Below are 24089 nucleotides of genomic sequence, written 5' to 3' on the forward strand. Positions count from 1 at the left end.
GGTGTGTTGGTGCATGCCTATAATCCCAGTTACTTGGGAGGCTGAGGCACAAGAATCACTTGAACCCAGGAGGTGGAGGTTGCAGTGAGCTGAGATCATGCCACTGCACTCCAACCTGGTAGATAGGGAGGGACCCTGTCTCAAAAAAAATTATATATATATATATATATATATATATATATATATATATATAATCAAAAGCTTTAAAAACAGACATGGGAGAGATATGGCTGAAATCTAGGAAGCTCAAAGGTTCTCAAATAGAATCAACCCCAAAGTGGTCTTCTCTGAGTTGTATAACAGTCAAACTTTCAAAAGTCAAAAAGACGGAATATTGGTCAGGTGCAGTGACTCACACCTGTAATCCCAGGACTTTGGGAGGCTGAGGCGGGTGGATCACAAAGCCAGGAGTTCAAGATGAGCCTGGCCAACTTAAAGAAACCCCATCTCTACTAATAATACAAAAAAAACTTAGCTAGGTGTAGTGGCATGCACATGTAGTTCTAGCTACTTGGGAGGCTGAATCATGAGAAATGCTTAAACCCAGGAGATGGAGGTTGCAGTGAGCTGAGATCACACCATTGCACTCCAACCTGGGTAACAGAGTGAGACTGTCCAAAAAAAAAGGAAATATTAAAAACAGCAAGAAAAAAGCATCAAGTCACATGTAAAGGAAACTCCTTTAGGTTAATAGTGGATTTCCCAGTGGAAACTTTACAGGTCAGTAGTTAATGGGATGATATAATCAATGTACTGAAAGGAAAAAAAACTAAAAAACTATAAACTAAGAATACTATACCCAGCAGAGCTATCCTCTAGAAATGAGGGAGAAATAAAGTATTTCCCAGGCAAGCAAAACCTGAGAGAATTCATCACCACTAGACTGGCCTTACAAGGAATGCTTAAGGGAGGTTCTACAAATGGAAGCAAGAGGATAATTACCATCATGAGAAACACAAAACTATGAAACTCACTGGTAGAGTACATACATAAGAAAGAGAAATAAATCAAACTTTATCACTACAGAAAACCACCAACCCACAAAGATTAAAAAAAAAAATAGGGGAAGAAAAGAACACAGGATATAAAAAACAACCAAAAAGAAAAAAAAAAGAATAAAATGACAGGATAAACCCTCATCTATTAATAGTAACCTTGAAAGTAAACAGATCAAATTCCCAATTAAAAGATATAGAGTTGGTTGCCAAGATAAAACAAACAAACAAAAAACCCAACTACATACTGCCTACAAGAAACTAACTTCACCTGTAAAGGTACAGACTAAAAGTGAAGGGACAGAAAAAGATATTCCAGGCAAACAGAAACCAAAAGTGAGCAAGAGTAGCCATACTTATATGAGATAAAACAGACTTTAAGTCAAACTGTATAAGGAGACAAAGATAGACATTTTATAATGATGAAAGGATGAACTTAGCAATAGGATATAATAAGTGCAAATATATATGTACCCAACACTAGAGCACTCAGATAAACAAGGCAAATATTAGATCTAAAGGGAAAGACAGACTCCAATCCAGTAACAGTTGGGTTCTTTAACACCCCATAACACCTCACTCATAGCAGTGGACAGATCATCCAGACAGAAAATCAACAAAGAAATGTCAGATTTCAGCTTATAGAGAGGAATAAGTTTTGATATTCTATAGCACTGTAGGATGACTACAGTTAATAATAATTCATTGTCTATTTTTAAATAGAGAGGCTCTTGAGTGTTCCCAGCACAAAGAATGATAAATATTTGAGGTGATGGATATGCTGATTTTCCTGATTTGATCATTACACATTGTACATAGGTATTGAGATATCACTCTCTACCTTATAAATATGAACAAGTATTATGTGCCAATTAAAATTCTTTTTAAAGAATGAAAAAAGCAAATTTTTTTTTGAGACTTTTTTTTTTTAGACGAAGTGTCGCTGTGTCACTCGGGCTGGAGTGCAGTGGCGCGATCTCGGCTCCCTGCAAACTGCCTCCCGGGTTCACGCCATTCTCCTGCCTCAGCCTCCCAAGTAGCTGGGACTACAGGCGCCCTGCCCCCATACCCGGCTAATTTTTTGTATTTTTAGTAGAGACGGGGTTTCACCGTGTTAGCTAGGATGGTCTCGATCTCCTGACCTTGTGATCTGCCCGCCTCGGCCTCCCACAGTGCTGGGATCATAGGCGTGAGCCACTGTGCCCGGCTGTAAAAAGCAGATTTTTGAAAAGAAACAAAAGAAAATAACATGACTTGGCTGAATGGTCCCATGTGGTCTCTCATTCTCTAGTAGGCTACTTCAGGCCTCTTCACATGATGGCAGTGGCAAGAGTACCAGGAGCAGCAAGAAAAACAATGTAAATCCTCTTAAGGTCCAGGCTCAAAATTAGTATAATATTATTTCTATCCCATTTTATTGGACAATGCAAATTATACTGGCAGTCTGGATTCAGAGTACAAAATAGACTCCAACTCCTGGTGGAAGGAATTGTAAAGAATCACGGCCGGTTTTTTTTGTTTGTTTGTTTGTTTTTGAGACGAAGTCTCACTCTGTGGTCCAGGCTGGAGTGCAGTGGCGCAATCTTGGCTCCCTGCAGGCTCCACCTCCTGGGTTCATGCCATTCTCCTACCTCGGCCTCCCGAGCAGCTGGGACTACAGGTGCCTGCCACCACACCCAGCTAATTTTTTTGTATGGTTTTTTGTTTAGTAGTGATGGGGTTTCATCGTGTTAGCCAGGATGGTCTCAATCTCCTGACCTTGTGATCTGCCCGCCTCGGCCTCCCAAAGTGTTGGGATTACAGGCTTGAGCCACCGCATCCGGCCGAGATCCTAAATTATAGTGGCAGCATACTGCTTTAGGCTCCGTGGATGACTAAATTAATTTCAAACGTATAATGCTGTTTACTATAAAATGCCAAGTGAAAGTCACTGTTTAATTTTATGTAATTTACAATACTTATTATACCTCAATAAAACTATAATTATCAAGGGCTGTCTTCGGTTGCCAAGAGGTGGAAGGAGTACCTCTCTGCAGCGTGTTGGCTCAGGTGTGAACAGGACAAGGCCGCAAGTTCAGCAACTTTTCAGAAAATGGCCTGGATCCCCAGCCTGAATCATCATCCCATGACTGGAGAATGTGGACAGGTTATTGTATTAAGAAACTAATGATAAACCAAGGGCTATAGGAATTAAGAACAAGGACTAAAAGAGAAATGTTTAGAGTAATCCAGTATGGCCAATTAAAAGCAGCTGCATTCCCCAGCACTCACGAAGAGGAATGAAAAGGGGCAGGTGAATTCAGCACCTTCAACTGAGATATCCAGGTTCTCACATTGGGAATGAGTGGAAGAACAGCTCGCCCCATGGAGAATGAAGAAAAGTGGCGAGAGGGTGCGATGGCCCAGCCGAGAGCAGCATGGAGCCAAGGGAACCCCCACTCCCAGCCAAGGGAAGCAGTGAGTGATTGTCCAATCCTGCTCAGGAGACAGTGCTTCTCCTATTGATCTTTGCAACCCATGGATCAGGGGATCCCCTTGTAAGCCCATGCCACCAGAGCTTTGTGTCTGATACACAGAGCTGTGTGGAGTCTCAGCAGATCAGCTGCTCGGGCACACACAGAAACCCAGGCGTTTTACATAATCTGGCCCTGAGATCCACAGCAAGTTGGGAAATCTGTCCATACGTATTTTGGAAAGGGGCTGAATCCAGGGAGCCAAGCAGTATCATTCTGCCAGCTCTACTTCCATGATATCTCACAAGTTAAGACCCAATGGCTTAGAATCCTAACCAGCCAACAGCAGCAGGTTGGATTCCACCTCACATGGGTCTGAGTTCCCTAGGTGGTGGAGAGGGGCAGCTGGCATCACTGCAGTTCATAGACTCAGCCACTTCTGCCTGCCAGCTATGGAAAATACAGGTGGTCAGGAGGAGGAAGGGTTCCCTACAACGCAGCACACCTGCTCTACCAAAAAGCAGCCAGACTGCTGCTTTGGATGGATCCCTGATCCCATGTCTCCTGACTGGGTACGAACTCCCAACAGGGGTCTCCAGCCACTTCCTACAGGTGTATGTAGACTTGCTATAGGTCAGTATCCCCCTGGGATGGAGCTTCCAAAGGAAGGAGCTGGCTGCCATCTTTGCTATTTCACAGCCTTCACTGGTAATACCTCCAGGTACACGGGAGAAAGTTGGGTGATTGGGGTCTAGAATGGACCCCCAGCAAACTGCAGAAGCACTATGGTAGAGTGGCCTGTTAACAGAAATCAAACAGAGAAAACAACAACAACCGCTCAAAGAAATCAGAGAAGACACACAAAAAAATGAAAAACATCCCATGCTCATGGATGGGAAGAATCAATATCATGAAAATGGCCATACTGCCCAAAGTAATTTATAGATTCAATGCTATTCCCATTAAACTACTACTGAAATTCTTCACAGAATTAAAAAAAACTATTTTAAAATTCATATGGAACAATAGAACCATAGAAGAGCCCAAATACCCAAGACAGTCCCAAGCAAAAAGAACAAAGCAGGTGGCTCCCACTACCCAACTTCAAACTATACTATACTATAGGGCTACAGTAACCAAAACAGCATGGTACTAGTACAAGAAAAGATGTATAGACCAATGGAACAGAATAGAAAACTCAGAAATAAGACTTCACACCTACAATGATTTGATCTTTAACAAACTTGACAAAAACAAGTAATGGGAAAAGGACTCCCTATTTATTAAATGGTACTGGAGTGCTGGCTAGCCATATGTAGAAAATTGAAGCTGGAATTTTCCTTACACCATATCCAAAAATTAACTCCAGATGGATTGAAAACTTAAATGTAAAACCCCAAAATATAAAAACCCTAGAAGAAAAATCTAGGCCATACCATTCAGGACATGGGCATGGGCAAAGATTTCATGATGAAAATGCCAAAAGCAATTACAACAAGTGTAAAAATTGACAAATGGGATCTAATTAAACTAAAGAGCTACAGAATGGGAGAAAATTTGTACAATCTATCTGTCTGACAAAGGTCTGATATTCAGATTCTACGAGGAACTTAAACAAATTTACAAGAAGAAAACACACAACCCCATTAAAAAGTGGGCAAAGGATATGAACAGACACTTCTCAAAAGAAGACATACACGCAGTCAACAAAACTATGAAAAAAAAAAAAAAAAAACCTCAACATCACTGACCACTAAAGAAATGCAAACAAAACCACAATGAGATACCACCTCGTGCCAGTCAGAATGGCTATTATAAAAAAGTCTAAAAACAACAGATGCTGGCAAGGTTGCAATGAAAAAGAAATGCTTTTACACGGTTGGTGGGTGTGTAAATTAGTTCAACCATTGTAGAAGACAGTGTGGAAATTCCTCAAAGACATAGAGGCAGAAATAGTATTTGACCCAGCAATCCCATTACTGAGTATAGACCCAAAGGAATGTAAATCACCATCTCGTAAAGATACATACACGTGTATGTTCACTGCAGCAGTATTCACAATAGCAAAGACATGGAATCAACTTAAATGCCCATCAATGATTGATTGGATAAAGAAAATGTGGTACATAAACACCATGGTATACTGTACAGTCATAAAAAGGAACAACATTACATCCTTTGCAGAGACATGGATGGAACTGGAAGCTGTTATCCTCAGCAAACTACCACAGGAGCTGAAAACCAAACACTGCATGTTCTCACATAAATGGGAGCTGAATAATGAGATCACATGGACACATGGTGGGGAACAATGCACAGTGGGGCCTGTCAGGAAGGAGGGGATGGGAGAGGGAGAGCCTCAGGAAGAATAGCTAATGGGTGCTGGGCTTAATATGTAGGGATGAGATGATCTGTGTAGCAAACCACCATGGCACATGTTTACCTATGTAACAAACCTGCATATCCTGCACATGTACCCCTGAACCTAAAATATATAATCACATTTTTATTGAGGTATAGCAAATATGGTAAGTTGCACTAATCAAGTGTATATCTTGATGATATTATATATAAGAATATATGCATGTAACCAATGCCTCTGTCAATGTGTTGGTCTATGACTGATCTCCGATTAATTGTTGTAAAGATAGAAAATACCAAGATTCATGTTTTTCATATAGCTGTCAATCCCTCCTGTACCATTTACTGTGAAGAGCATAATTTCCCCAATCAATTGCAGAGGTGTGTTTATTGCCAATCAAGTGAACATACATGTATAGGTTTGTTTCTCAGCTTTTTCTCCTTTTATTATGACTTGTCTATACTTAAGTCCAGATCACAGTTTTAAATATTATGGCTTTATAGTGAGTTTTGAAAACTTGTGTATAAGTCCCCCAACTTTGTACTTCTTAGTTTAAAAACTATTTTGGCTCTTCTAGATTTTTTTAATTTCCATGTACATTTTAGAATCATCTTGGCAATTTACACACACACACACACACACACACACACACACACACACACGTAGTATTTTGACTTGGGCATTGACTACATTGCTTAATTTGAGGATAATTGACGTCTAAAAATATTGAGATTTCCAACTTATGAACATAATATATCTCTCTACTTATGTCTTCTTTGACTTCTTTTTGCAATGTTTGCAGTGTACAGGTTTTACATATTTTTTTTTTAAGATGGAGTCTCGCTCTGTTGCCCAGGCTGGAGTGCAGTGGCGTGATGTCCACTCACTGTAAGCTCCGCCTCCCAGGTTCGCACCATTCTCTTGCCTCAGCCTCCCAAGTAGCTGGGACCACAGGAGCCCGCCACCACACCCAGCTAATTTTTTTTCTTTCTTTCTTTCTTTTTTTTTTTTTGTATTTTAAGTAGAGACGGGGTTTCACGTGTTAGCCAGGATGGTCTCGATCTCCTGACCTCATGATCTGCCCACCTTGGCCTCCCAAAGTGCTGGGATTACAGGCATGAGCCACTGCGCCCGGCCTACACATCTTTTGTTAGTTTTACTTCTAGGCATTTGATAAGTTTTTATGCTGTTTTAAATGGTATTTGAATATCTTCATTTTCTAATTATTTGCTATTGGTATATAGGAACACGCTTAATTTTTGTATATTGACTTTTGTTTTTAAATGTTAAGTTCTGGGATACATGTGCTGAACGTGCAGGTTTGTTTCATAGGTATACATGTGCCATGGTGGTTTGTGGCAGCTATCAACCCATCATCTAGGTTTTAAGTTCTGCATGCATTAGGTATTTGTCCTAATGCTCTCCCCTTTCCCCCGATCCCCGACAGGCCCTTTTCCCCTCCCTGTGTCCATTCTCGTTATTCAGCTCCCACTTCTGAGTGAGAACATGTGGTATCTGGTTTTCTGTTCCTGTGTTAGTTTGCTGAGGATGATGTTTCCAGCTTCATCCATGTCCCTGCAAAGGGCATGAACTCATTCCTTTTTATGACTGCACAGTATTCCATGGTGTGTCTGTGTGCCACATTTTCTTTATCCAGTCTATCATGGATGGGCATTTGAGTTGGTTCCAAGGCTTTGCTATTGTAAATAGTGCTACAATAAACATATGTGTACATGTGTCTTTATAGTAGAATGATTTATAATCCTTTGGGTATATACCCAGTAATGAGATTGCTGGGTCAAGTGGTATTTCTGGTTCTAGATCCTTGAGGAATTGCCACACTGTCTTCCACAATGGTTAAACTAATTTACACTCCAGCCAACAGTGTAAAAGTGTTCCTGTTTCTCCACATCCTCTCCAGCATCTGTTGTCTCCAGACTTTTTAATGGTTGCCATTCTAACTGGCGTGAGATGGTTATCTCACTGTGGTTTTGATTTGCATTTCTCTAATGACCAGTGATGGTGAGCCTTTTTTGTATGTTTGTTGGCCACATAAATGTCTTCTTTTGAGAAGTGTCTGTTCATGTCCTTCACCCACTTTTTGATGGGGTTGTTTGTTTTCTTCTTGTAAATTTAAGTTCTTTGTAGATTTTGGATATTAGCCCTTTGTCAGATGGGTAGATTGCAAAAATTTTCTCCCATTCTGTAGGTTACCTGTTCACTCTGATGATAGTTTCTTTTGCTGAGCAGAAGCTCTTTAGTTTAATTAGATCCCATTTGTCAATTTTGGCTGTTGTTGCAGTTGCTTTTGATGTTTTAGTCATGAAGTCTTTGCCCATGCCTGTGTCCTTAATGGTATTGCCCAGGTTTTCTTCTAGGGTTTTTATAGTTTTAGGTTTTAAGTCTTTAATCCATCTTGAGTTAATTTTTGCATAAGGTGTAAGGAAGTGGTCCAGTTTCTGTTTTCTGCATATGGCTAGTTTTCCCAGCACCACTGATTAAATTAGGGAATCCTTTCCCCATTGTTTGTTTTTGTCAGGTTTGTTGAAGATCAGATGGTTGTTGATGTGTAGTGTTATTTCTGAGGTCTCTGTTCTGTTCCATTGGTCTATATATCTGTTTTGGCACTAGTACCATGTTGTTTTGGTTACTGTAGCCTTTTAGTGTAGTTTGAAGTCAGGCAGTGTGATGCCTCCAGCTTTGTTCTTTTTGCTTAGGATTGTCTTGGCTATATGAGCTCTTTTTTGGTTCCATATGAAATTTAAAGTAGTTTTCTCTAGTTCTGTGACAAAAGTCAATGGTAGCTTGATGGGAATGGTATTGAATCTATGAATTACTCTGGGCAGTATGGCCATTTTCACAATATTGATTCTTCCTTCCATGAGCATGGAATGTTTTTCTATTTGTTTGTTTAAGACAGGACCTTGCTCTGCCACCACAGGCTGGAGTGCAGTGGCATCTGGGCTCATGCAATTCATCCACCTCAGTCTCCCACGTAGCTGTGACTAAAAGCAGGCACCACCACACTTGGCTAATTTTTTTAAAATTAATTTTTGTAGACAGGGAGTCTCACTGGTCTCACTGGCCCAGGCTGGTCTTGAACTCCTGGATTCAAGCAATCCTCCCACCTCAGCCTCCGAAAGTGCTGGAATTACAGATGTGAACCACCACACTTGGCCTTGTATATTAACTTTGTATCTACCATCCCTCATAAATTCACACATTCATTTTAATAATAATGTGTAGATTCCCTAGGATTTTATCTATACAATCATAAAGTTACTACTTTCTTCCCAGTTTTTATACTTTTTTTCTTTCCTTATTGAATTATCTAAGACTTTCACTGTAATATTGAATAGAAATGGTAAGAGGAGGCAGCTTTGCCTTATTCCCAAACTCAGGTGGAAGGAATTTTATACCTCGCTATTTGAAATGATGTTTGCTATAGGCTTTTGTAGTCATCCTTTACCAGATTAAGACATCCATTTTATTTCTAGTTTGCTAAAACTTTTGAATCATGAATTGGTGTTGAGTAGATTCTATATTTTTTCTGGATCTGTCAAGGTAGTCAAAATATTTTTGTGTTTTTCCCTTAATGAGATTTTCAAATGTTAAACCAACCTTTTTTATTTTTGGAATAAACTCCCTTTGGTCTTAATGTACTGTCTTTTTTATATATCACTAGATTCTGTTTGCTAATATTTTATTTAGAACTTTTCATCTATGTGCATGAGTGATATGAAATTTTCTTTCCTTGAAATGTCTTTCTCTCCTGGTCTATGATTACCTTAGCTTTGGTGTCTTGGATAACTCCTATCTGCTGAACTCATCTGCATCCTCCATCAGGAAGAATATGATGGATATGTTTCAGGGTAATGGCAAAAGGAAAGAGCTAGAGTGGAATCTTACAAGTGCTTTTGGAGGCCTCTCCTTTGTGACATCCCATTGACCAAGTCAACTCACATAATAGAACCAAAATTTAGAGTGAAAGGGCACTACAAGGTGAAATGTGAAGGCTGGGATTCAGGAAAAGATGAAGAATTGGGACCACTGATGGAATCATTCCACCTTATTCTCAGGCAGGGAAGCACTTTTATACATGCAGATAATTTACAAGAAATAACTACTATATAGTCAGAAATACAAGGCTTCAGCAGTTGTATAAAAATGCATTTGTAAATACCCAAAGACCTTGAAGAGAAGGATCTGACCCACATCTCACCCAGGTTATGCTATTCCCAGCTAAGACATGATTCTACCACACCCTTGGCCAATTTTGAAAATTGTTTCAAACTATTTATTTGAGGTGGAATTACTTTTCCTCTCCCATAATGGGAACAGTCATGGAGTAACGTGACCAGGGTCCATTGGATGGGTCATGCCACTTGAGGGCAGCCATCCCCAAATTCCATCTTTATGGGTAAAGCATCTTTTGATTGCTAATATTGATTTTTAAAGCCAGTTGAGCTAATAATGGTGAGTTAATTATGGCATGTCTAAACTGAGTCAGTTTTCTTTTAGTAGTTTTGGTGGTGCCTAATATCAATTTGGCAACACTTAATATTAGCTGGGGCATTTTTAAAAGCCAAAAACTTCACTTAGCATGTAAGTCAAAACAAAGACATTACTATTTCCTTGTGGGGTGATCGCTAGACTATTGGTTTCTATCTGTTATTAAACTGTTATCTCTTTAGGGTATTGACAAAGTACTAATAGCTCACTGATTTCTTTACCATTTTTAATGAGAGTATCCAAAAAGGAGGTAATAAATCATGTGTTTCAATAAATGTCACAAATCATGAGCCACCCAAAAAGTAAATCTACTGTCTATATTAATATTTAGTCTTTCATCTTGCCCGAGCGCAGCCCCAAATCTAAGCTACTAGTTCAGCTACCTGGACAGGCCGAGAATTAGGCCATGGAGCACTTCAGTCATTGCATGTTCAATGACAACAGCATATCCTGCGCTTGGAATGCCTTTGTCATTTTTGAGAACCATCCACAATGTATATTAAATCAAGGCTGACTAAAAGGTCAAATCCGGGTATACTTAACTCCTGAGAGGATGCTAAACAGTCATGCGATTCCTCTTTATTCTTAAAAGAGAATAAATTTGCAGGGTTACATTTCAAACAATATTGAATATGCAAAGCAGACCTTACAATTTCATAAGTGGTAAATTTACTAGTGGAGAAATGTCAGATGCTGCCTTGAAGTAGCAGAAACTTTAAGAGATGTGGGACCCATAGAGTTAGTGGACACACAAGCACTGTGGTGGGAGCATCAACAAGTTTGGCCACTGCTACCACTTCATGCAGGTACAGAGGGTGTATCTTTGCCTCCAAATCAAGGAATGTACTAAGATAGGCAGAGAGAAGAGTTGAGCAGATTTAGGAAAACCCGAAGGTGGAGATTGTTGCAAGAAGGCTTTCACCGAGTAGTATTTTCTACTTTTCATCACAAGGAAGTTGCATCAGAAATTTTAAACTTAGTAAGCCCATGCAAAGGCTGAGATACGAGATATACAATTACCTACAGTCCTAAAATCTTCTTAGCCATCTTTTAATTTCTGTTCTTGGTAGAATTGAATGCTCTTTATTCTGGTTGAAAACAGAAACTATCCATCTGGTGACAGCTTGTGACTAGAAAAATGTAGATTCTTGGCAGAGTTCACCTTTTCTCTAGATTTCACCTTTTCTCTAGATTCTTTATGTCCCTTTTCACCTTTGAATAAGAGGTATTTGGAGCCTTCAGTAAACTACTTAGATCAGGAAACAGCAGTAAATCATCAATATATTGAGTCTATATATATGTATATATATATAATTATTAAAAGTATATATACACATATATAATTATAAAAACTATATACACACACATACACACACATATATATGTGTATATATATATGTAATTTAATTTTAGACATTGAGAAAACTAGGAAGGGGATTCAGAAAATCCCTAAAGTTTAACCCTCCAGGGGTATTTGTCTTCCCACGAAAAAGCAAATATTGCCTGTTTTTCTTTTTCTTTTCTTTTTTTCTTTTTTGAGGTGGAATCTTGCTCTGTCACCCAAGCTAGAGTGCAGTGGTGCAATCTCGGTTCACTGCAACCTCCGCCTCCCAGCTTCAAGAGATTCTCCTGCCTCAGCCTCCCAAGTAGCTGGGATTACAGGCACCCGCCACCGTGCCTGGCTAATTTTTGTATTTTTAGTAGAGACTGGGTTTCACCATCTTGGCCAGACTGGTCTTGAACTCCTGACCTCATGATCCACCAACCTCAGCCTCCCAAAGTGCTGGGATTACAGGTATGAGCCACCACACCTGACCAGCTGTTTTTCTATATATGTATACTAAAGAAGACTGCACATAAATTACTGCATTGAGATATTTACTGGTTGAGAGAATGAAGAACAGGACAGTATTCTAATGGTTGCATGATATTTCATTAGTGCTATGATTAACCTCTAATATTGGACATTTAAGTGTCACTATTATCAATAATACAGCAACAAATGTCTTTGAGCATAAGGCTTTTTCTGTACAGATTGTTAGAAGTGAACTTACCTAGTTAAAGAGAATGAGTATTTTTAGGGTTCTTAATATATATTGCCAAATCCAAGAGCAATTGTATTGTTGTATCAACAATAAATCAAAGTTTTTAATGTCATGTCTTATTTTGCCAGCATTGGATTTTCTCATTAAAAGAGAAAGGGCTAATTTCATGGGTGCAAAGGTCATGTCACTGTTGTTTTGACTTCGTTAAGGGCAACACTGAATATTTATGTAGGTTGTTAATCAGTTTGATTTTCTCTTTTATGGATTGTTTGTGTCCTTGGCCCATTTATCTATAAGGTGAGGGAGTAATATTTAAGTTGTTGTTAATGAATTATTAATTTATTATCCTAGATATAGTCCCCAACAGTCCATTTTTCTGAAAAAAATATTTTCCCCTATTGTTCATTATAGCATTTTTAAACAGAAATTTCAGAATTTTATGAAGTCAAACCCAAGGCTGTTGATCTTCCATTGATTCAACACTTTTAGTTCTTCCTCATCCAAAGAATTGATTAAAATTCACTTAAGTTTCTGATAGATAGTTATAGTTTTTAATATGTAATTTCTAAACCTATATGGATTTTATGTAAGAAAATTCATGAATTCTGAAGTATGTGAAATGTTTAATCCTTCCCCTCTGCCACTATGCAGATTCAGGGTGTTCATCTTTTTGATTTACTATTTCCTCCTAACATAGATAACCAATTTAATAAATGGAAGACGTCGATGCCTTAATTTTATTTTTTCTCAATATTAAGCCAGTAAACATTGTTCTGAGGGTACCATACTAATCAGTTTTTGAAATTTTGTGTCATTTTTGTTGTTACACAGAGATATATACATATGTGTGTGTATGTGTATATGTTTCAGAAAGATATATTTCCTGAAAATATTGTTGGATTCATGTAGTTATATTAACTATATTTCAAATAATAACTACTATTTGTTTTTCATTGGAAAGGTTATACATACACACACACACACACACACACACACACACACTTACCGATACATATATATCTTCATTAAAAAACTAAGAGAACAGGTGAGCCAAAAAAGTCTCCATATAGTTACCAGTTATTTATAAATTGATATAATATGTTTGTCTTTTTCTATCATGCATACACACACAATTGTACTGTAATACTTTTTGCATTTATTTGCTTACATAGTGCTTAGGTAGAATGTAATATTCAAATCACTATCTAAAAGACATACCTATTCAGAATTAAATTTAAATAAGAACCAATATGAATTAGATTTAAATAAAAATCACATTAACTGTGAATTAATGGTTTGGAACAAATTTACTTAAAGTTCGTTAACCATCTAATGTACTTTTCTGATAGCTTTAAACAGTATGTATTTACAATAGAGGCTACTCTGAGTAGTCAAACATATTGGTGGACTATTTGAAAAACCACAGTGGATTAGAACTTGAAATTGGCATACCCTTGTATTCCCTGAGTCTCCCCTAGAAGATGCTAGTGAGAGACAAAGTAATAGAAAGTAATAACCATTTTAGGTTCCTCCTAGGAAATGGCTTATGTTGGTGCCATGCAAATATGTAAAATATGTGTTTCTCTGTTTTAGGAAGTTGTACAGTTTCTAGACAAGAAACATCCAAACCACTATCGAGTCTACAATCTATGCAGTATGTACATTACTCTGTATATTGCTACTGTAGATAGAAAACAGATTACTGAATGTAAGAAGATGATTTTGCTTTTTACATTGCATTTAATCATAAGTATTTGGTGCTGGTGCGGAAGGAATTTAAAAATCCCTATCTTGGACTGGCCCCATTTGGTAGAAAGAGTTAGCCCAGGAGCACAGAGTACCCTTATGAAGGAGGCAGCTCTGGCAGGACTAATGAGGCTGGAGTGGAGGCAAACCATTTTAGGGAAGATCTGTTCTGGCGATACTAGGTTTAGGAAAATCTGTCTGTTTTTCCTGCCAGATTGTGTTACGAGGACATAGACAATTTAACAAATGAGTCCCTGACCCATTAGCAGTGGGTTATGATGAGAGCAGGGCCGCAGATGGGAAAAAAGCAAAAAAACTCTTTAGAAAATCGGTTGCAACCCAGCTTACCACTCTGTCTTAATTTTTTTCCTCTACCTGTATACTCAATAGACTGGGGGCAATCATTTTGGCCAGCTACATTTGCCTCTTGCGTGGTTTCTAACTACCCTGCAATAATATAATGAATAGTCTGCTAGAAAGTTAAAAATTACACCTATTAAACCAAAATAAGTTGAGTTTAGGTGACGTGAGATGGATAATCCACTACTATCCTTCTGTTTTTGAGACCCTTAAGTTTATTTTATTTAGAGCAGCAGGAGCAACTTGGAAAGCTCCTTTTGAAATGGATAGGGAATTTCTAATAAGATATTTTATATGATTCATAACTTCATTTACTGTGTTATTATATAGAGAGATATGACATACATGTTATTTATTTTAGGTGAAAGAGCTTATGATCCTAAGCACTTCCATAATAGGGTCAGTAGAATCATGATTGATGATCATAATGTCCCCACTCTATGGTAAGTTTTATGCTACGTTGACTATCAGAAGGGGGCTAAATATATTGGGCTTGATTTTTTGAAAATATTTTAATTCAACTAAAAATCCTAAACTTGAAATCAGGGAGATGGTAGCATTCTCCAAGGAAGTAGAGGAGTGGCTGGCTCAAGATCCTGAAAACATCATAGTGATTCACTGTAAAGGAGGCAAAGGTAATAACGTTTTCCTTTTTATTCCTCCCGTTCTAAAGACATGTAAATACATGTAAAGCACAAGAACAAGATATGTGTTGCTATTAAGTATTAGTAATTGTTAGCATTTAAAAATATTAGCTCTAAGACTGAAAGAAGGGAAGGAGAAAGGAAAGAGGAGAGGAACAAGAGTAGGAGATAGGGAGAGGATAAGGAAGGGAAAGAAAAAAGAACTAAGGAGGGTTGAGCATATTTTCCCTTGTTTTTCTACTATTTGGATATCTTTATTTTTCGTTTGCCAGTTTATAGCTCTCAAAATACAAAGTCTTTAATTTTGGAATGTCAGAGTACTTTTATTTAAGGCTGCTATTTTTATTTTTAAATTAACAAATAAAAAGTATATTTATGGCATACAACATGATGTTTTGATATATGTAAACATTGTAAAATGGCTAAATCAACCTAATTAACATATGCATTACTCCACATACTTTTTACTTTTTTGTGGTGAGAACATTTAAATTGCACTCTCTCAGTAATTTTCAAGTCTATATTATTATTAACTGTGGTCACCATGTTGTACAATAAATTTCCTGAACTTGTTCTTCCTGTCTAACTGAAATTTTGCATCCTTTAACTGACATCTCCACAATCCCTCCTTTTTGTTCCCCCCCAGCCCCTGGTAACCACCATTCTACTCTCTGCTTCTATGAATTTGACTTTTTTAGAGTCCACAAATAAGTGAGACATCCAATATTTGTCTTTCTATGCCTGGCTCCTTTCGCTTAACATAACGGTCTCCAGTTTCATCCTTATTATCTCAAGTGATAGGATATCCTCTAAGGCTGAATAGTATGTTCTTATTTATATATAGCAGATATTCTTTATCCGTTCATCCAGACATTTAGATTGACTCCATAGCTTAGCTATTATGAATAAGGCTGCAGTGAACATGGGAGTGCAGATTTCATTTCCTTTGGATATATACCCAGAAGTGGAATCTCCAAATCATGTGGTAGTTCTATTTTTAGTTTTTTGAGGAATCCCCATGCTGTTTTCCGTAATAACTACTAATTTACACTCACACCAACAGTGTACAAGAGGGTTCTCTTTTCTCTACATCCTCACCAACTCTTCTTTTGTCTTTTTGTTAATCACCATCCTAACAGGTATGAGGATATCTCTTTGTGGTTTTAATTTGCTTTTCCTGATGATTAATGATGTTGAGCATTTTTCGTATACCTCTTGGCCATTCATATGTCTTCTTTTGAGAAATATCTTTTCAGGTTATTTGCCCATTTTTTAGGCAAGTAGCTTGTTCTCTTGCTATTGTGTTGCTTGAGTTCCTTTTTTTTAAAAAAAAAAAATTACCCTGTTCTCGAATATATGCTTTGCAGGTATTTTCTCCCATTCTGTAGGTTGTCTCTTTATAATTGTTTCCTTTGCTGTGCAAAAGCTTTTCAGTTTGATACAATGTCATTTGTCTATTTTTTCTTTTTTTGCCTATGCTTTTCAGTCATATCCAAAAAATTTTGGCCCAGACCAATGTCAAGAATCTTTTCCCCTATGTTTTCTTCTAGTAGTTTTCCAATTTCAAGTTTCACAGTTAAGTCTTTACTTTGAGTTGATTTTTGTATACTGGATGAGATAGGGTGCAATTTCATTCTTCCGCAAGTGGTTATCCAGTTTCCCCAGTTTTGTTTGTTGAAGAGACTGTCCTTTCCTCATCGTGGATTCTTGGCACCTTTGTCGAAGATCAGCTGAAAAATGGGTGGATTTATTCTGGGCTTTCTATTCTGTTCCATTGGTCAATATATCTGTTTTTATTTAAGGTTGTTCTTAAACTTGGTGAGAATCTTTTAGATTAAGGGAACAACACAGAGATGCTATTTCAAAAATTATACTGGACTTTTTCTAGTGTAATGATACAAAAAAGTTTATATTGGTGGGGTTAAAATGGGCAGAAAAGCCACTTGTAAAACTAAACAATTTAAGTTCAGTTAGATTTTCTCATTCAGGTTTAGGCTTTGAATAATCATGTAAGGATATTTCACAATTTTTGACAAACATGAAGAATTACATTCTTAGAGGGCTGTAAAACCATTTTTATATCAAATTCCAGGAAAACATAACACTGTAAACTGACTTATATAATTCAGTAAAATGAAGTTTTAGTCTTATTGAGAACTAGTTTCAAGCCCATTAGTTAATATACAGGTTCAGTGTTTAGCTCTACAGGTTTGAATATTCTGTATAAACTGGCAATTTACAATACCATAGTTAAATTAAGAAGATAGAGGTTGAATCATTTGAAGTTGCCAGTTTTTTAACCATCTTTTGGTTTAAAAATGGCCATTTCACATTGCTCAAACTAAAACGTTATTATCAAGCAGTAGCATCAGTTTTCTATTAACTAATGCTAATTCCTTGCTTGAAGGATTTGAAATTTGACTTTTTTCTAAAAACTTTTGCTGAGAAGGGGTTTGCATAATGTAAGTGTTCACTTAATATTTTGTTGATTTTTTGGGGTTGTTTAGAGAATATCCAGCTGGTATGCACCAGAGAAGCCTCTTTTTTAAAATGTTCATTCGTATTAGTCTTGCTGTCTTCTGATTGGTTGCTGCCTGCAGGTTACCAGTAGTATCATGATAGTAGAAATATTTTATTATTGATTTATACGAGTTCTTTAAAGAATCTGAATGTCAATTTCTCTTAGTATATTGCAAGTATATTCTCCCACTGTGTGTGTGTTTTTTTTAAATTTGATTGTGATTTATTTTGTCGTATAAAAGTTTGTAAATTTTTGTTTTGTTTTGAGACACGGTCTCGTTCTGTCACCCATACTGGAGTAGAACGGCTCAATCTCGGCTCATTGCAGCCTCAATCTCCCTGTACTCAAGTGATCCTCCCGCCTCAACTCCTCTGAGTAGGTGGGATTACAGACATGCGCCACCACACCTGGGTAATTTTTGTATTTTTTATATAGACAGGGTCTCCCTATATTGCCCAGACTGGTCTTAAACTCCTGGAGTTCAAATGTTCCACCCGCCTCAGCTTCCCAAAGTGCTGGGATTACATTGTGCAGGAAAGAAGTTTGTAATTTTGAATATAGTAAAATGTGTTAGTCTATGTGTGTGTATGTATTTCATGTTTTTCTGTCATGTTTAGGAAATTCACCCCTATACTGAGGTAGTAAAGATATTCTACATTTCTTCAAAAATCTTCAAGTTGCATTTTTAATATTTGGGTCTTTAATCTAATTGAAATTTGGGGGAAGTTTTTTTTTTCATATAGGTAGCCAATGGTCCTAACACCATCAATTGCATGCTATTTTGTTCTCCATTTATTTGTAATTCCTCTCAATCATATACCAAGTTTCTACAAATATTCAAAATTGTTTCTAAGTTCTCTATATCACACTTTTGTAACTATTGTAGCTTTATATTGTAGTTTGATAGAGGCAGAATTGTCTTGCTCTTCTTGGAACGTTATTCATACATTAAATTTTAAAATAATTTTGTCAAGTTCCATTATAAAACACGTTTAGGATTTTCATTGGAACTACATTGAATTTATAGATTAACTTGAGAGAACTGACAACTTTGTGATATTAAGTTATACATGTGATTGATTTTGTTCATTCTTTAATAATATTTTATATTTTCTTCATCATGTCTTTGCATATATTGTCAAAAATTCATTCCTACACAAATTGTGACTGCAAATGGAATCTCTTTTTTTTTTCTTTTACATTTGGGTTGTTTCCAGATTTTACTATGATAAATAATGCTGCTTTTTTTTTTTGGACGGAGTCTCATTCTGTCACTCAGGGTGGAGTGCAGTGGTACGATCTCGCTGCACTGCAACCTCAGCCTCCCAGGTTCAAGCGATTCTTGTCCCTCAGCCTCTGGAGTAGCTGGGATTACAGGCACCTGCCACCATGCCTGGCTGCTTTGTATTTTTAGTGGAGACAGGCTTTCACCATGTTGGCCAGGCTGGTCTCGAACTCCAGACCTCAAGTGATCTGCCTACCACGGCCTCCCAAAGAGCTTACGGGGGTATTACAGGGGTAAGCCACGGCGCCTGGCCCAATGATGCTGCTTTTAAAAATACACATTTCTTGTTGCATATGTGGCTATATTTTTGTTGAGTATATACCTCAGACTGAAATAGTTCTGTCTTAGGGTAATTAATCTTGAACTTTATTTGATAATGTCACCTATTTCTAAAACAGTTGTACCAATTTTCACTCCACTGGTATTGTACACTCGAAGTGTTCCATATCTTCCCCAATACTTGCAATTCTGAGTATTTTTATTTTTAGCCGTTGGGTGTTTGTGTGGTGGCATATTATGGTGGTGTTCATTCGTATTTCTGTAATTACTAATAAGATTGAGGAAGTTTTCTTAAGATTATTAAGTATTTGGATATCCTTTTTTGTAAAGTAACTATTAAATTTTCTTACCCATTTTTCTCCTGGATTATTTGTCTCTTTTCTCTTGATTTGCAGTTTTTTATGTATTCTGATTTCCATTCTGTTTTTGGTCATATATGTATTTCAAGAAACCTTTTCTGCTCTGTGATTTGCCTTTTCTCTCTCTTAGGAGTATCTTTTGGTTAACAGAAGTTCTTGGCTGTATTACCATCATAGGTATTATGCTTTCCTTTTATAAAGTTTGTGTTTTTGTGTCCTGATTAAGAAAATTTTCCTTGAGTTTAAAGACATTCTACTACTATATTTTCTTCTAGAAGGTTCATTCCTTTTAAAATTGATTTATAAGTATGGTGTGAGGAAGGGGTTAGGTTTCATCTTTTTCCATATATGGCTATCCAATTATTCCAGCACACTAGTTGAGAAGATTTTCATTACTTTACTACCCTGCAGAATATGAGTCTGTTTCTGACCTTTCTATTCTGTTCACTGATTTTTCATCTGTGTGCCAGTAGCACAACCATCTTACTGTAGCTTTCTACTAAGTCCTTATTTCCAGTCAAGTGAGTACAATCATCTTTTTCTTTTTCTTCAAAATTATTTGTGTATTTTAGGCCGTCTACACATTTCCATATAAATTTTGGAATCAACTAGTTAAATACACACACCTGATAGAAATGTTTTTGGAATTGTATTGAATCTATAGATTGGGGAGAATCGAATCTTTACAATATTGACTCATCCAACCCATGAAAAGAGATATTCTCTCATTCAGTTAGGTCTCCTTCCATTTCTCTTTACAATGTTTTCTTATTTTCTGTGTAGAAAGCTTGCATATTTTTGATGAGATTTATTCCTACATATTTGATATGTTGTGGTTATTGAAATGATATCCCTTTAAAGTGTTTATTTTCTAAATGTTGATTTAAATGCAGTTCATTTTATTTATCAATCTTGTAATTCGCAACTTGACTAAACTCACTTTTTATTTTTTTGAGATAGGGTCTCATTCTGTCACCCAGGCTGGAGTGCAGTGACGCGATCATGGCTCACTGCAGCTTCAACCTCCCTGGGCTCAGGAAATCCTCCCACATCAGCTTCCCAAGTAGCTAGGACTGCAGGCAGGTGCCACCACGCCCAGCTAATTTTTTGATTTTTTTGTACAGACAGGGTTTTGCCATGTTGCCGAGTTTGTTCTCAAACTCTTGGGCTCAAGTGATCTGCCAGCCTCAGCCTCCGCCTCCCAAAATGCTAGGATTACAGGCCTGAGCCACAGTACCCAGCCTAAACTCACTTATTAGTTCTACTAAATTATCTATAGATTCTTTTGGATTTTATAGTACATGATTATATCATGTGAAAATAATAAATTGTATTTTTTCCTTTTCAGTCATGTTTTTCCCCTACCACTGGCTAGAACCTTCAGTACAGTGTAGAATTAGAAGTGGCAATAGCAGCCATCAATGTACACTTCTATTCTCAAAGGAAAAGCTTTCAGCGTCTCTCCAATTGCTTTAGGAGCGTGTGTGTGTGTGTGTGTGTGTGTGTGTGTGTGTGTGTGTTAGCTACCATTTATCAGATTAAGAAATTCCTCAGGCCAGGCGCGGTGGCTCACGCCTGTAATCCCAGCACTTTGGGAGGCTGAGGCGGGCGGATCACGAGGTCAGGAGATCAAGACCATCCTGGCTAACACGGTGAAACTCCATCTCTACTGAAAATACAAAAAATTAGCCGGGCGTGGTGGTGGGCGCCTGTGGTCCCAGCTACTCGGGAGGCTGAAGCAGGAGAATGGCGTGAACCCGGGAGGCGGAGCTTGCGGTGAGCCTAGATCGCGCCACTGCACTCCAGCCTGGGCGACAGAGCGAGACTCCATCTCAAAAAAAAAGAAAAAGAAATTCCTCAGCCGGGCGCCATGGCTTATGCCTGTAATCCCAGCACTTTGGGAGGCCCAGTGGGGTCGATCACTTCCGACCAGCCTAGGCAACAGGATGAAACCCCGTCTCTAATCCCGTCTCTACGAAAAAATAAAAACAACCAGGTGTGGTGGTGCATGCCTGTAATACCGGCTACTCCAGAGGAGCTTGAACTCAGGAGGCAGAGGTTGCAGTCAGCCAAGATCGCACCACTGCGCTCCAGCCTAGGTGACCGAGTGAGACATTTGCTCAAAAAAAAAAAAGAAAAAAGAAAAAGAAAAGAAAAAACAATGTCTTTAGTTTGCTGAGAGGTTTTTTTTTTTTTTTTTTTAATAATGAATGGATGTTGAATTTTTCCAGATTTTTCTGAATCTTTGAGATGATAATTTTTACCATTTATCTGATAAATAAATGTGGTTAATTACATGATTAAGTGGTAAACCAACATATTTCTGGAATAAATACAATTGAGTTTTGCTATACTATTTTATTAATTATTAAAATATTTTATTATTAAATTCCTGGATTCTATTTGTTAATATTTTGTTTAGGATTTTCAAATTCATGTCATCAGTGTGATTGGTTATAATTTTCCTTTCTCATAGTTTTTTCAAATCTTGGCTTCATGAAATGAGTTAGATTTCATTTTCTCAGTTTTTATTCCCTGGATGAATTTATGCATGCTAATTTTTTTTCTTCTTAAGTGTACAGTGAAATTCACCAGTGAAGCTACATTGGTCTAGAGTTTCCTCTGGGGAGAAGTTTTTAAATTATGGCTCAGTTTCATATATAGAATTTTTTTTTTTTTTTTTTTTTTTTGAGACAGAGTCTCGCTCAGTCGCCCAGGCTGGAGTGCAGTGGCGTGATCTCAGCTCACTGCAAGCTCCGCCTCCTGGGTTTACGCCATTCTCTGGCCTCAGCCTCCCAAGTAGCTGGGACTACAGGTGCCCGCCACCACGCCTGGCTAGTTTTTTGTATTTTTAGTAGGGACGGGGTTTCACCGTGTTAGCCAGGATGGTCTGGATCTGCTGACCTCGTGATCCGCCCGCCTCGGCCTCCCAAAATGCTGGGATTACAGGCATAAGCCACCGCGCCTGGCCTATAGAATTTTTTATAATTTTATTTCCTTAGCCCGTTTTCGTAGGTTATAGTTTTCCCAGCATTTGTCCATTTAATGTACGTTTGCGAATGTCTTGGCATCAAATTATTCACAATATCATTTTATCATTTTAATGTCTACAGAGGCATTCCCTTTTTATTCCTTGCGTTACTTTCTTGGTGCCTTCTCCCTTTTTTTCTTTTGATTAGTCTCACCAGGGAATTATCAATTTTACTAGTCTTTTAAAAGTAACAGATTTTTGGCCTTACTGATGGTCTCTATTATTTATTTTTTATTTCATCGATTAGTATTATATTAGTATTTTCTTCTGTATTCCTTGGGTTAATTTGTTCTTTTCCTGACTTCTTAAGATGAATAATTCTTAGAGTGTCGACCACTCTGTTTTCTATTTAGCATTTACGGCTACACATTTTCTTCTAAGAATTGCTTTAGCTTCATCCCACAAATTTTCATATGTAGTATTTTCATTTTACTGGGTTCAAATTATTTTCCAGTTTTCACTGTGCTTGGTGTTTTGTTTTGACCCATGAGTTATGTGGAAGCATACTTCCTTATTTCCAAACATAGGAGACTTTTGTATTTATCTTTAAGTTTTTTATTTCTGAGGCCAGGCGCAGTGGCTCACATCTGTAATCCCAGCAATTTGGGAGGCTGAAGAGGTGGTTTACCTGAGGTCAGGAGTTCAAGACCAGCCTGACCAACATGGAGAAACCTCGTCTTTACTAAAAATACAAAAATTTGTAGGTTTGGTCACTTCACATAATCTCATATTTCTCAAAGACTTTCTTCACTTTTTAAAAATATTTTTTCTTTATTTTTGTTTGACTGCATTAGTTCAAAAGACCAGTCTTCAATCTCTGAGATTATGTCCTCTACTTGGTCCAGTCTATTGATAAATCTTTCCATTGTATTTTGAAATCCTTAAGTGAGTTTTTTTTATTTCCAGAAGTTCTGATTGATTTCTTTTTAAGATGTTCATCTCTTCCTTCATTTGCTGAATTGATTTAGAAGTTTCTTTTGGTGATTTCAACCTTGAATCTCATTGAGCTTCCTTGGAACCCATGCTTTGAATTCTTTATTGTCATTTCTGAGTTTTCATTTTGGTAGAAAGCATTGCCAGAGAGCTAGTGTGATCCTTTGGTGGTGTCACTACATGCAGGTTTTTCATGGTGTCAGAATTCTTGCACTGCTTCTTCTCATCTGGAGATGCTAGCACTTCTAATTTTTCTAATTGTTTTTATGTGGGTAGGATTTTTTCTTTTTCTTTTCTTTCCTGTATTATTATTATTATTATTATTATTATTATTATTATTATTCTTTCCCTTTCCTTCCTTCCTAGGTGATGTGACTGTAGAGCAATGCTAGGTAGGTCTTTCAGCATTGCTTCTGTATGCACTTCTATCAGCAGGTTTTATATTGGGTATGTGGTTTGACCTAGAAGCCAGTAGATGGCGCCAATGGGTAAGAGCTGGCTGTGGCCGGTGGTGCTGGCTATATACTTGATTCTTGTTTATTGGGAGGAACTCTCTGTTGCTGA

The 24089-nt window shown here is 37.5% G+C and overlaps 1 protein-coding gene across 2 annotated transcripts in view; it reads left to right on the forward strand.

The window, feature by feature from the left end:
• Positions 1–24089, forward strand: part of LOC139359102 (phosphatidylinositol 3,4,5-trisphosphate 3-phosphatase TPTE2-like) — a 134040-nt gene that overhangs the window by 64845 nt on the left and 45106 nt on the right. For both annotated transcript variants that reach the window (XM_071081284.1, XM_071081283.1), the window contains exons 23-25: positions 13961–14021; positions 14835–14916; positions 15020–15108. In XM_071081284.1, the coding sequence (XP_070937385.1) occupies positions 13961–14021; positions 14835–14916; positions 15020–15108 (232 nt within the window). The remainder of the gene's footprint in view (positions 1–13960; positions 14022–14834; positions 14917–15019; positions 15109–24089) is intronic.

The sequence above is a fragment of the Macaca nemestrina genome, chromosome 16 (genome assembly GCF_043159975.1).
Source record: "Macaca nemestrina isolate mMacNem1 chromosome 16, mMacNem.hap1, whole genome shotgun sequence".
NCBI classification, from domain to species: domain Eukaryota; kingdom Metazoa; phylum Chordata; class Mammalia; order Primates; family Cercopithecidae; genus Macaca; species Macaca nemestrina.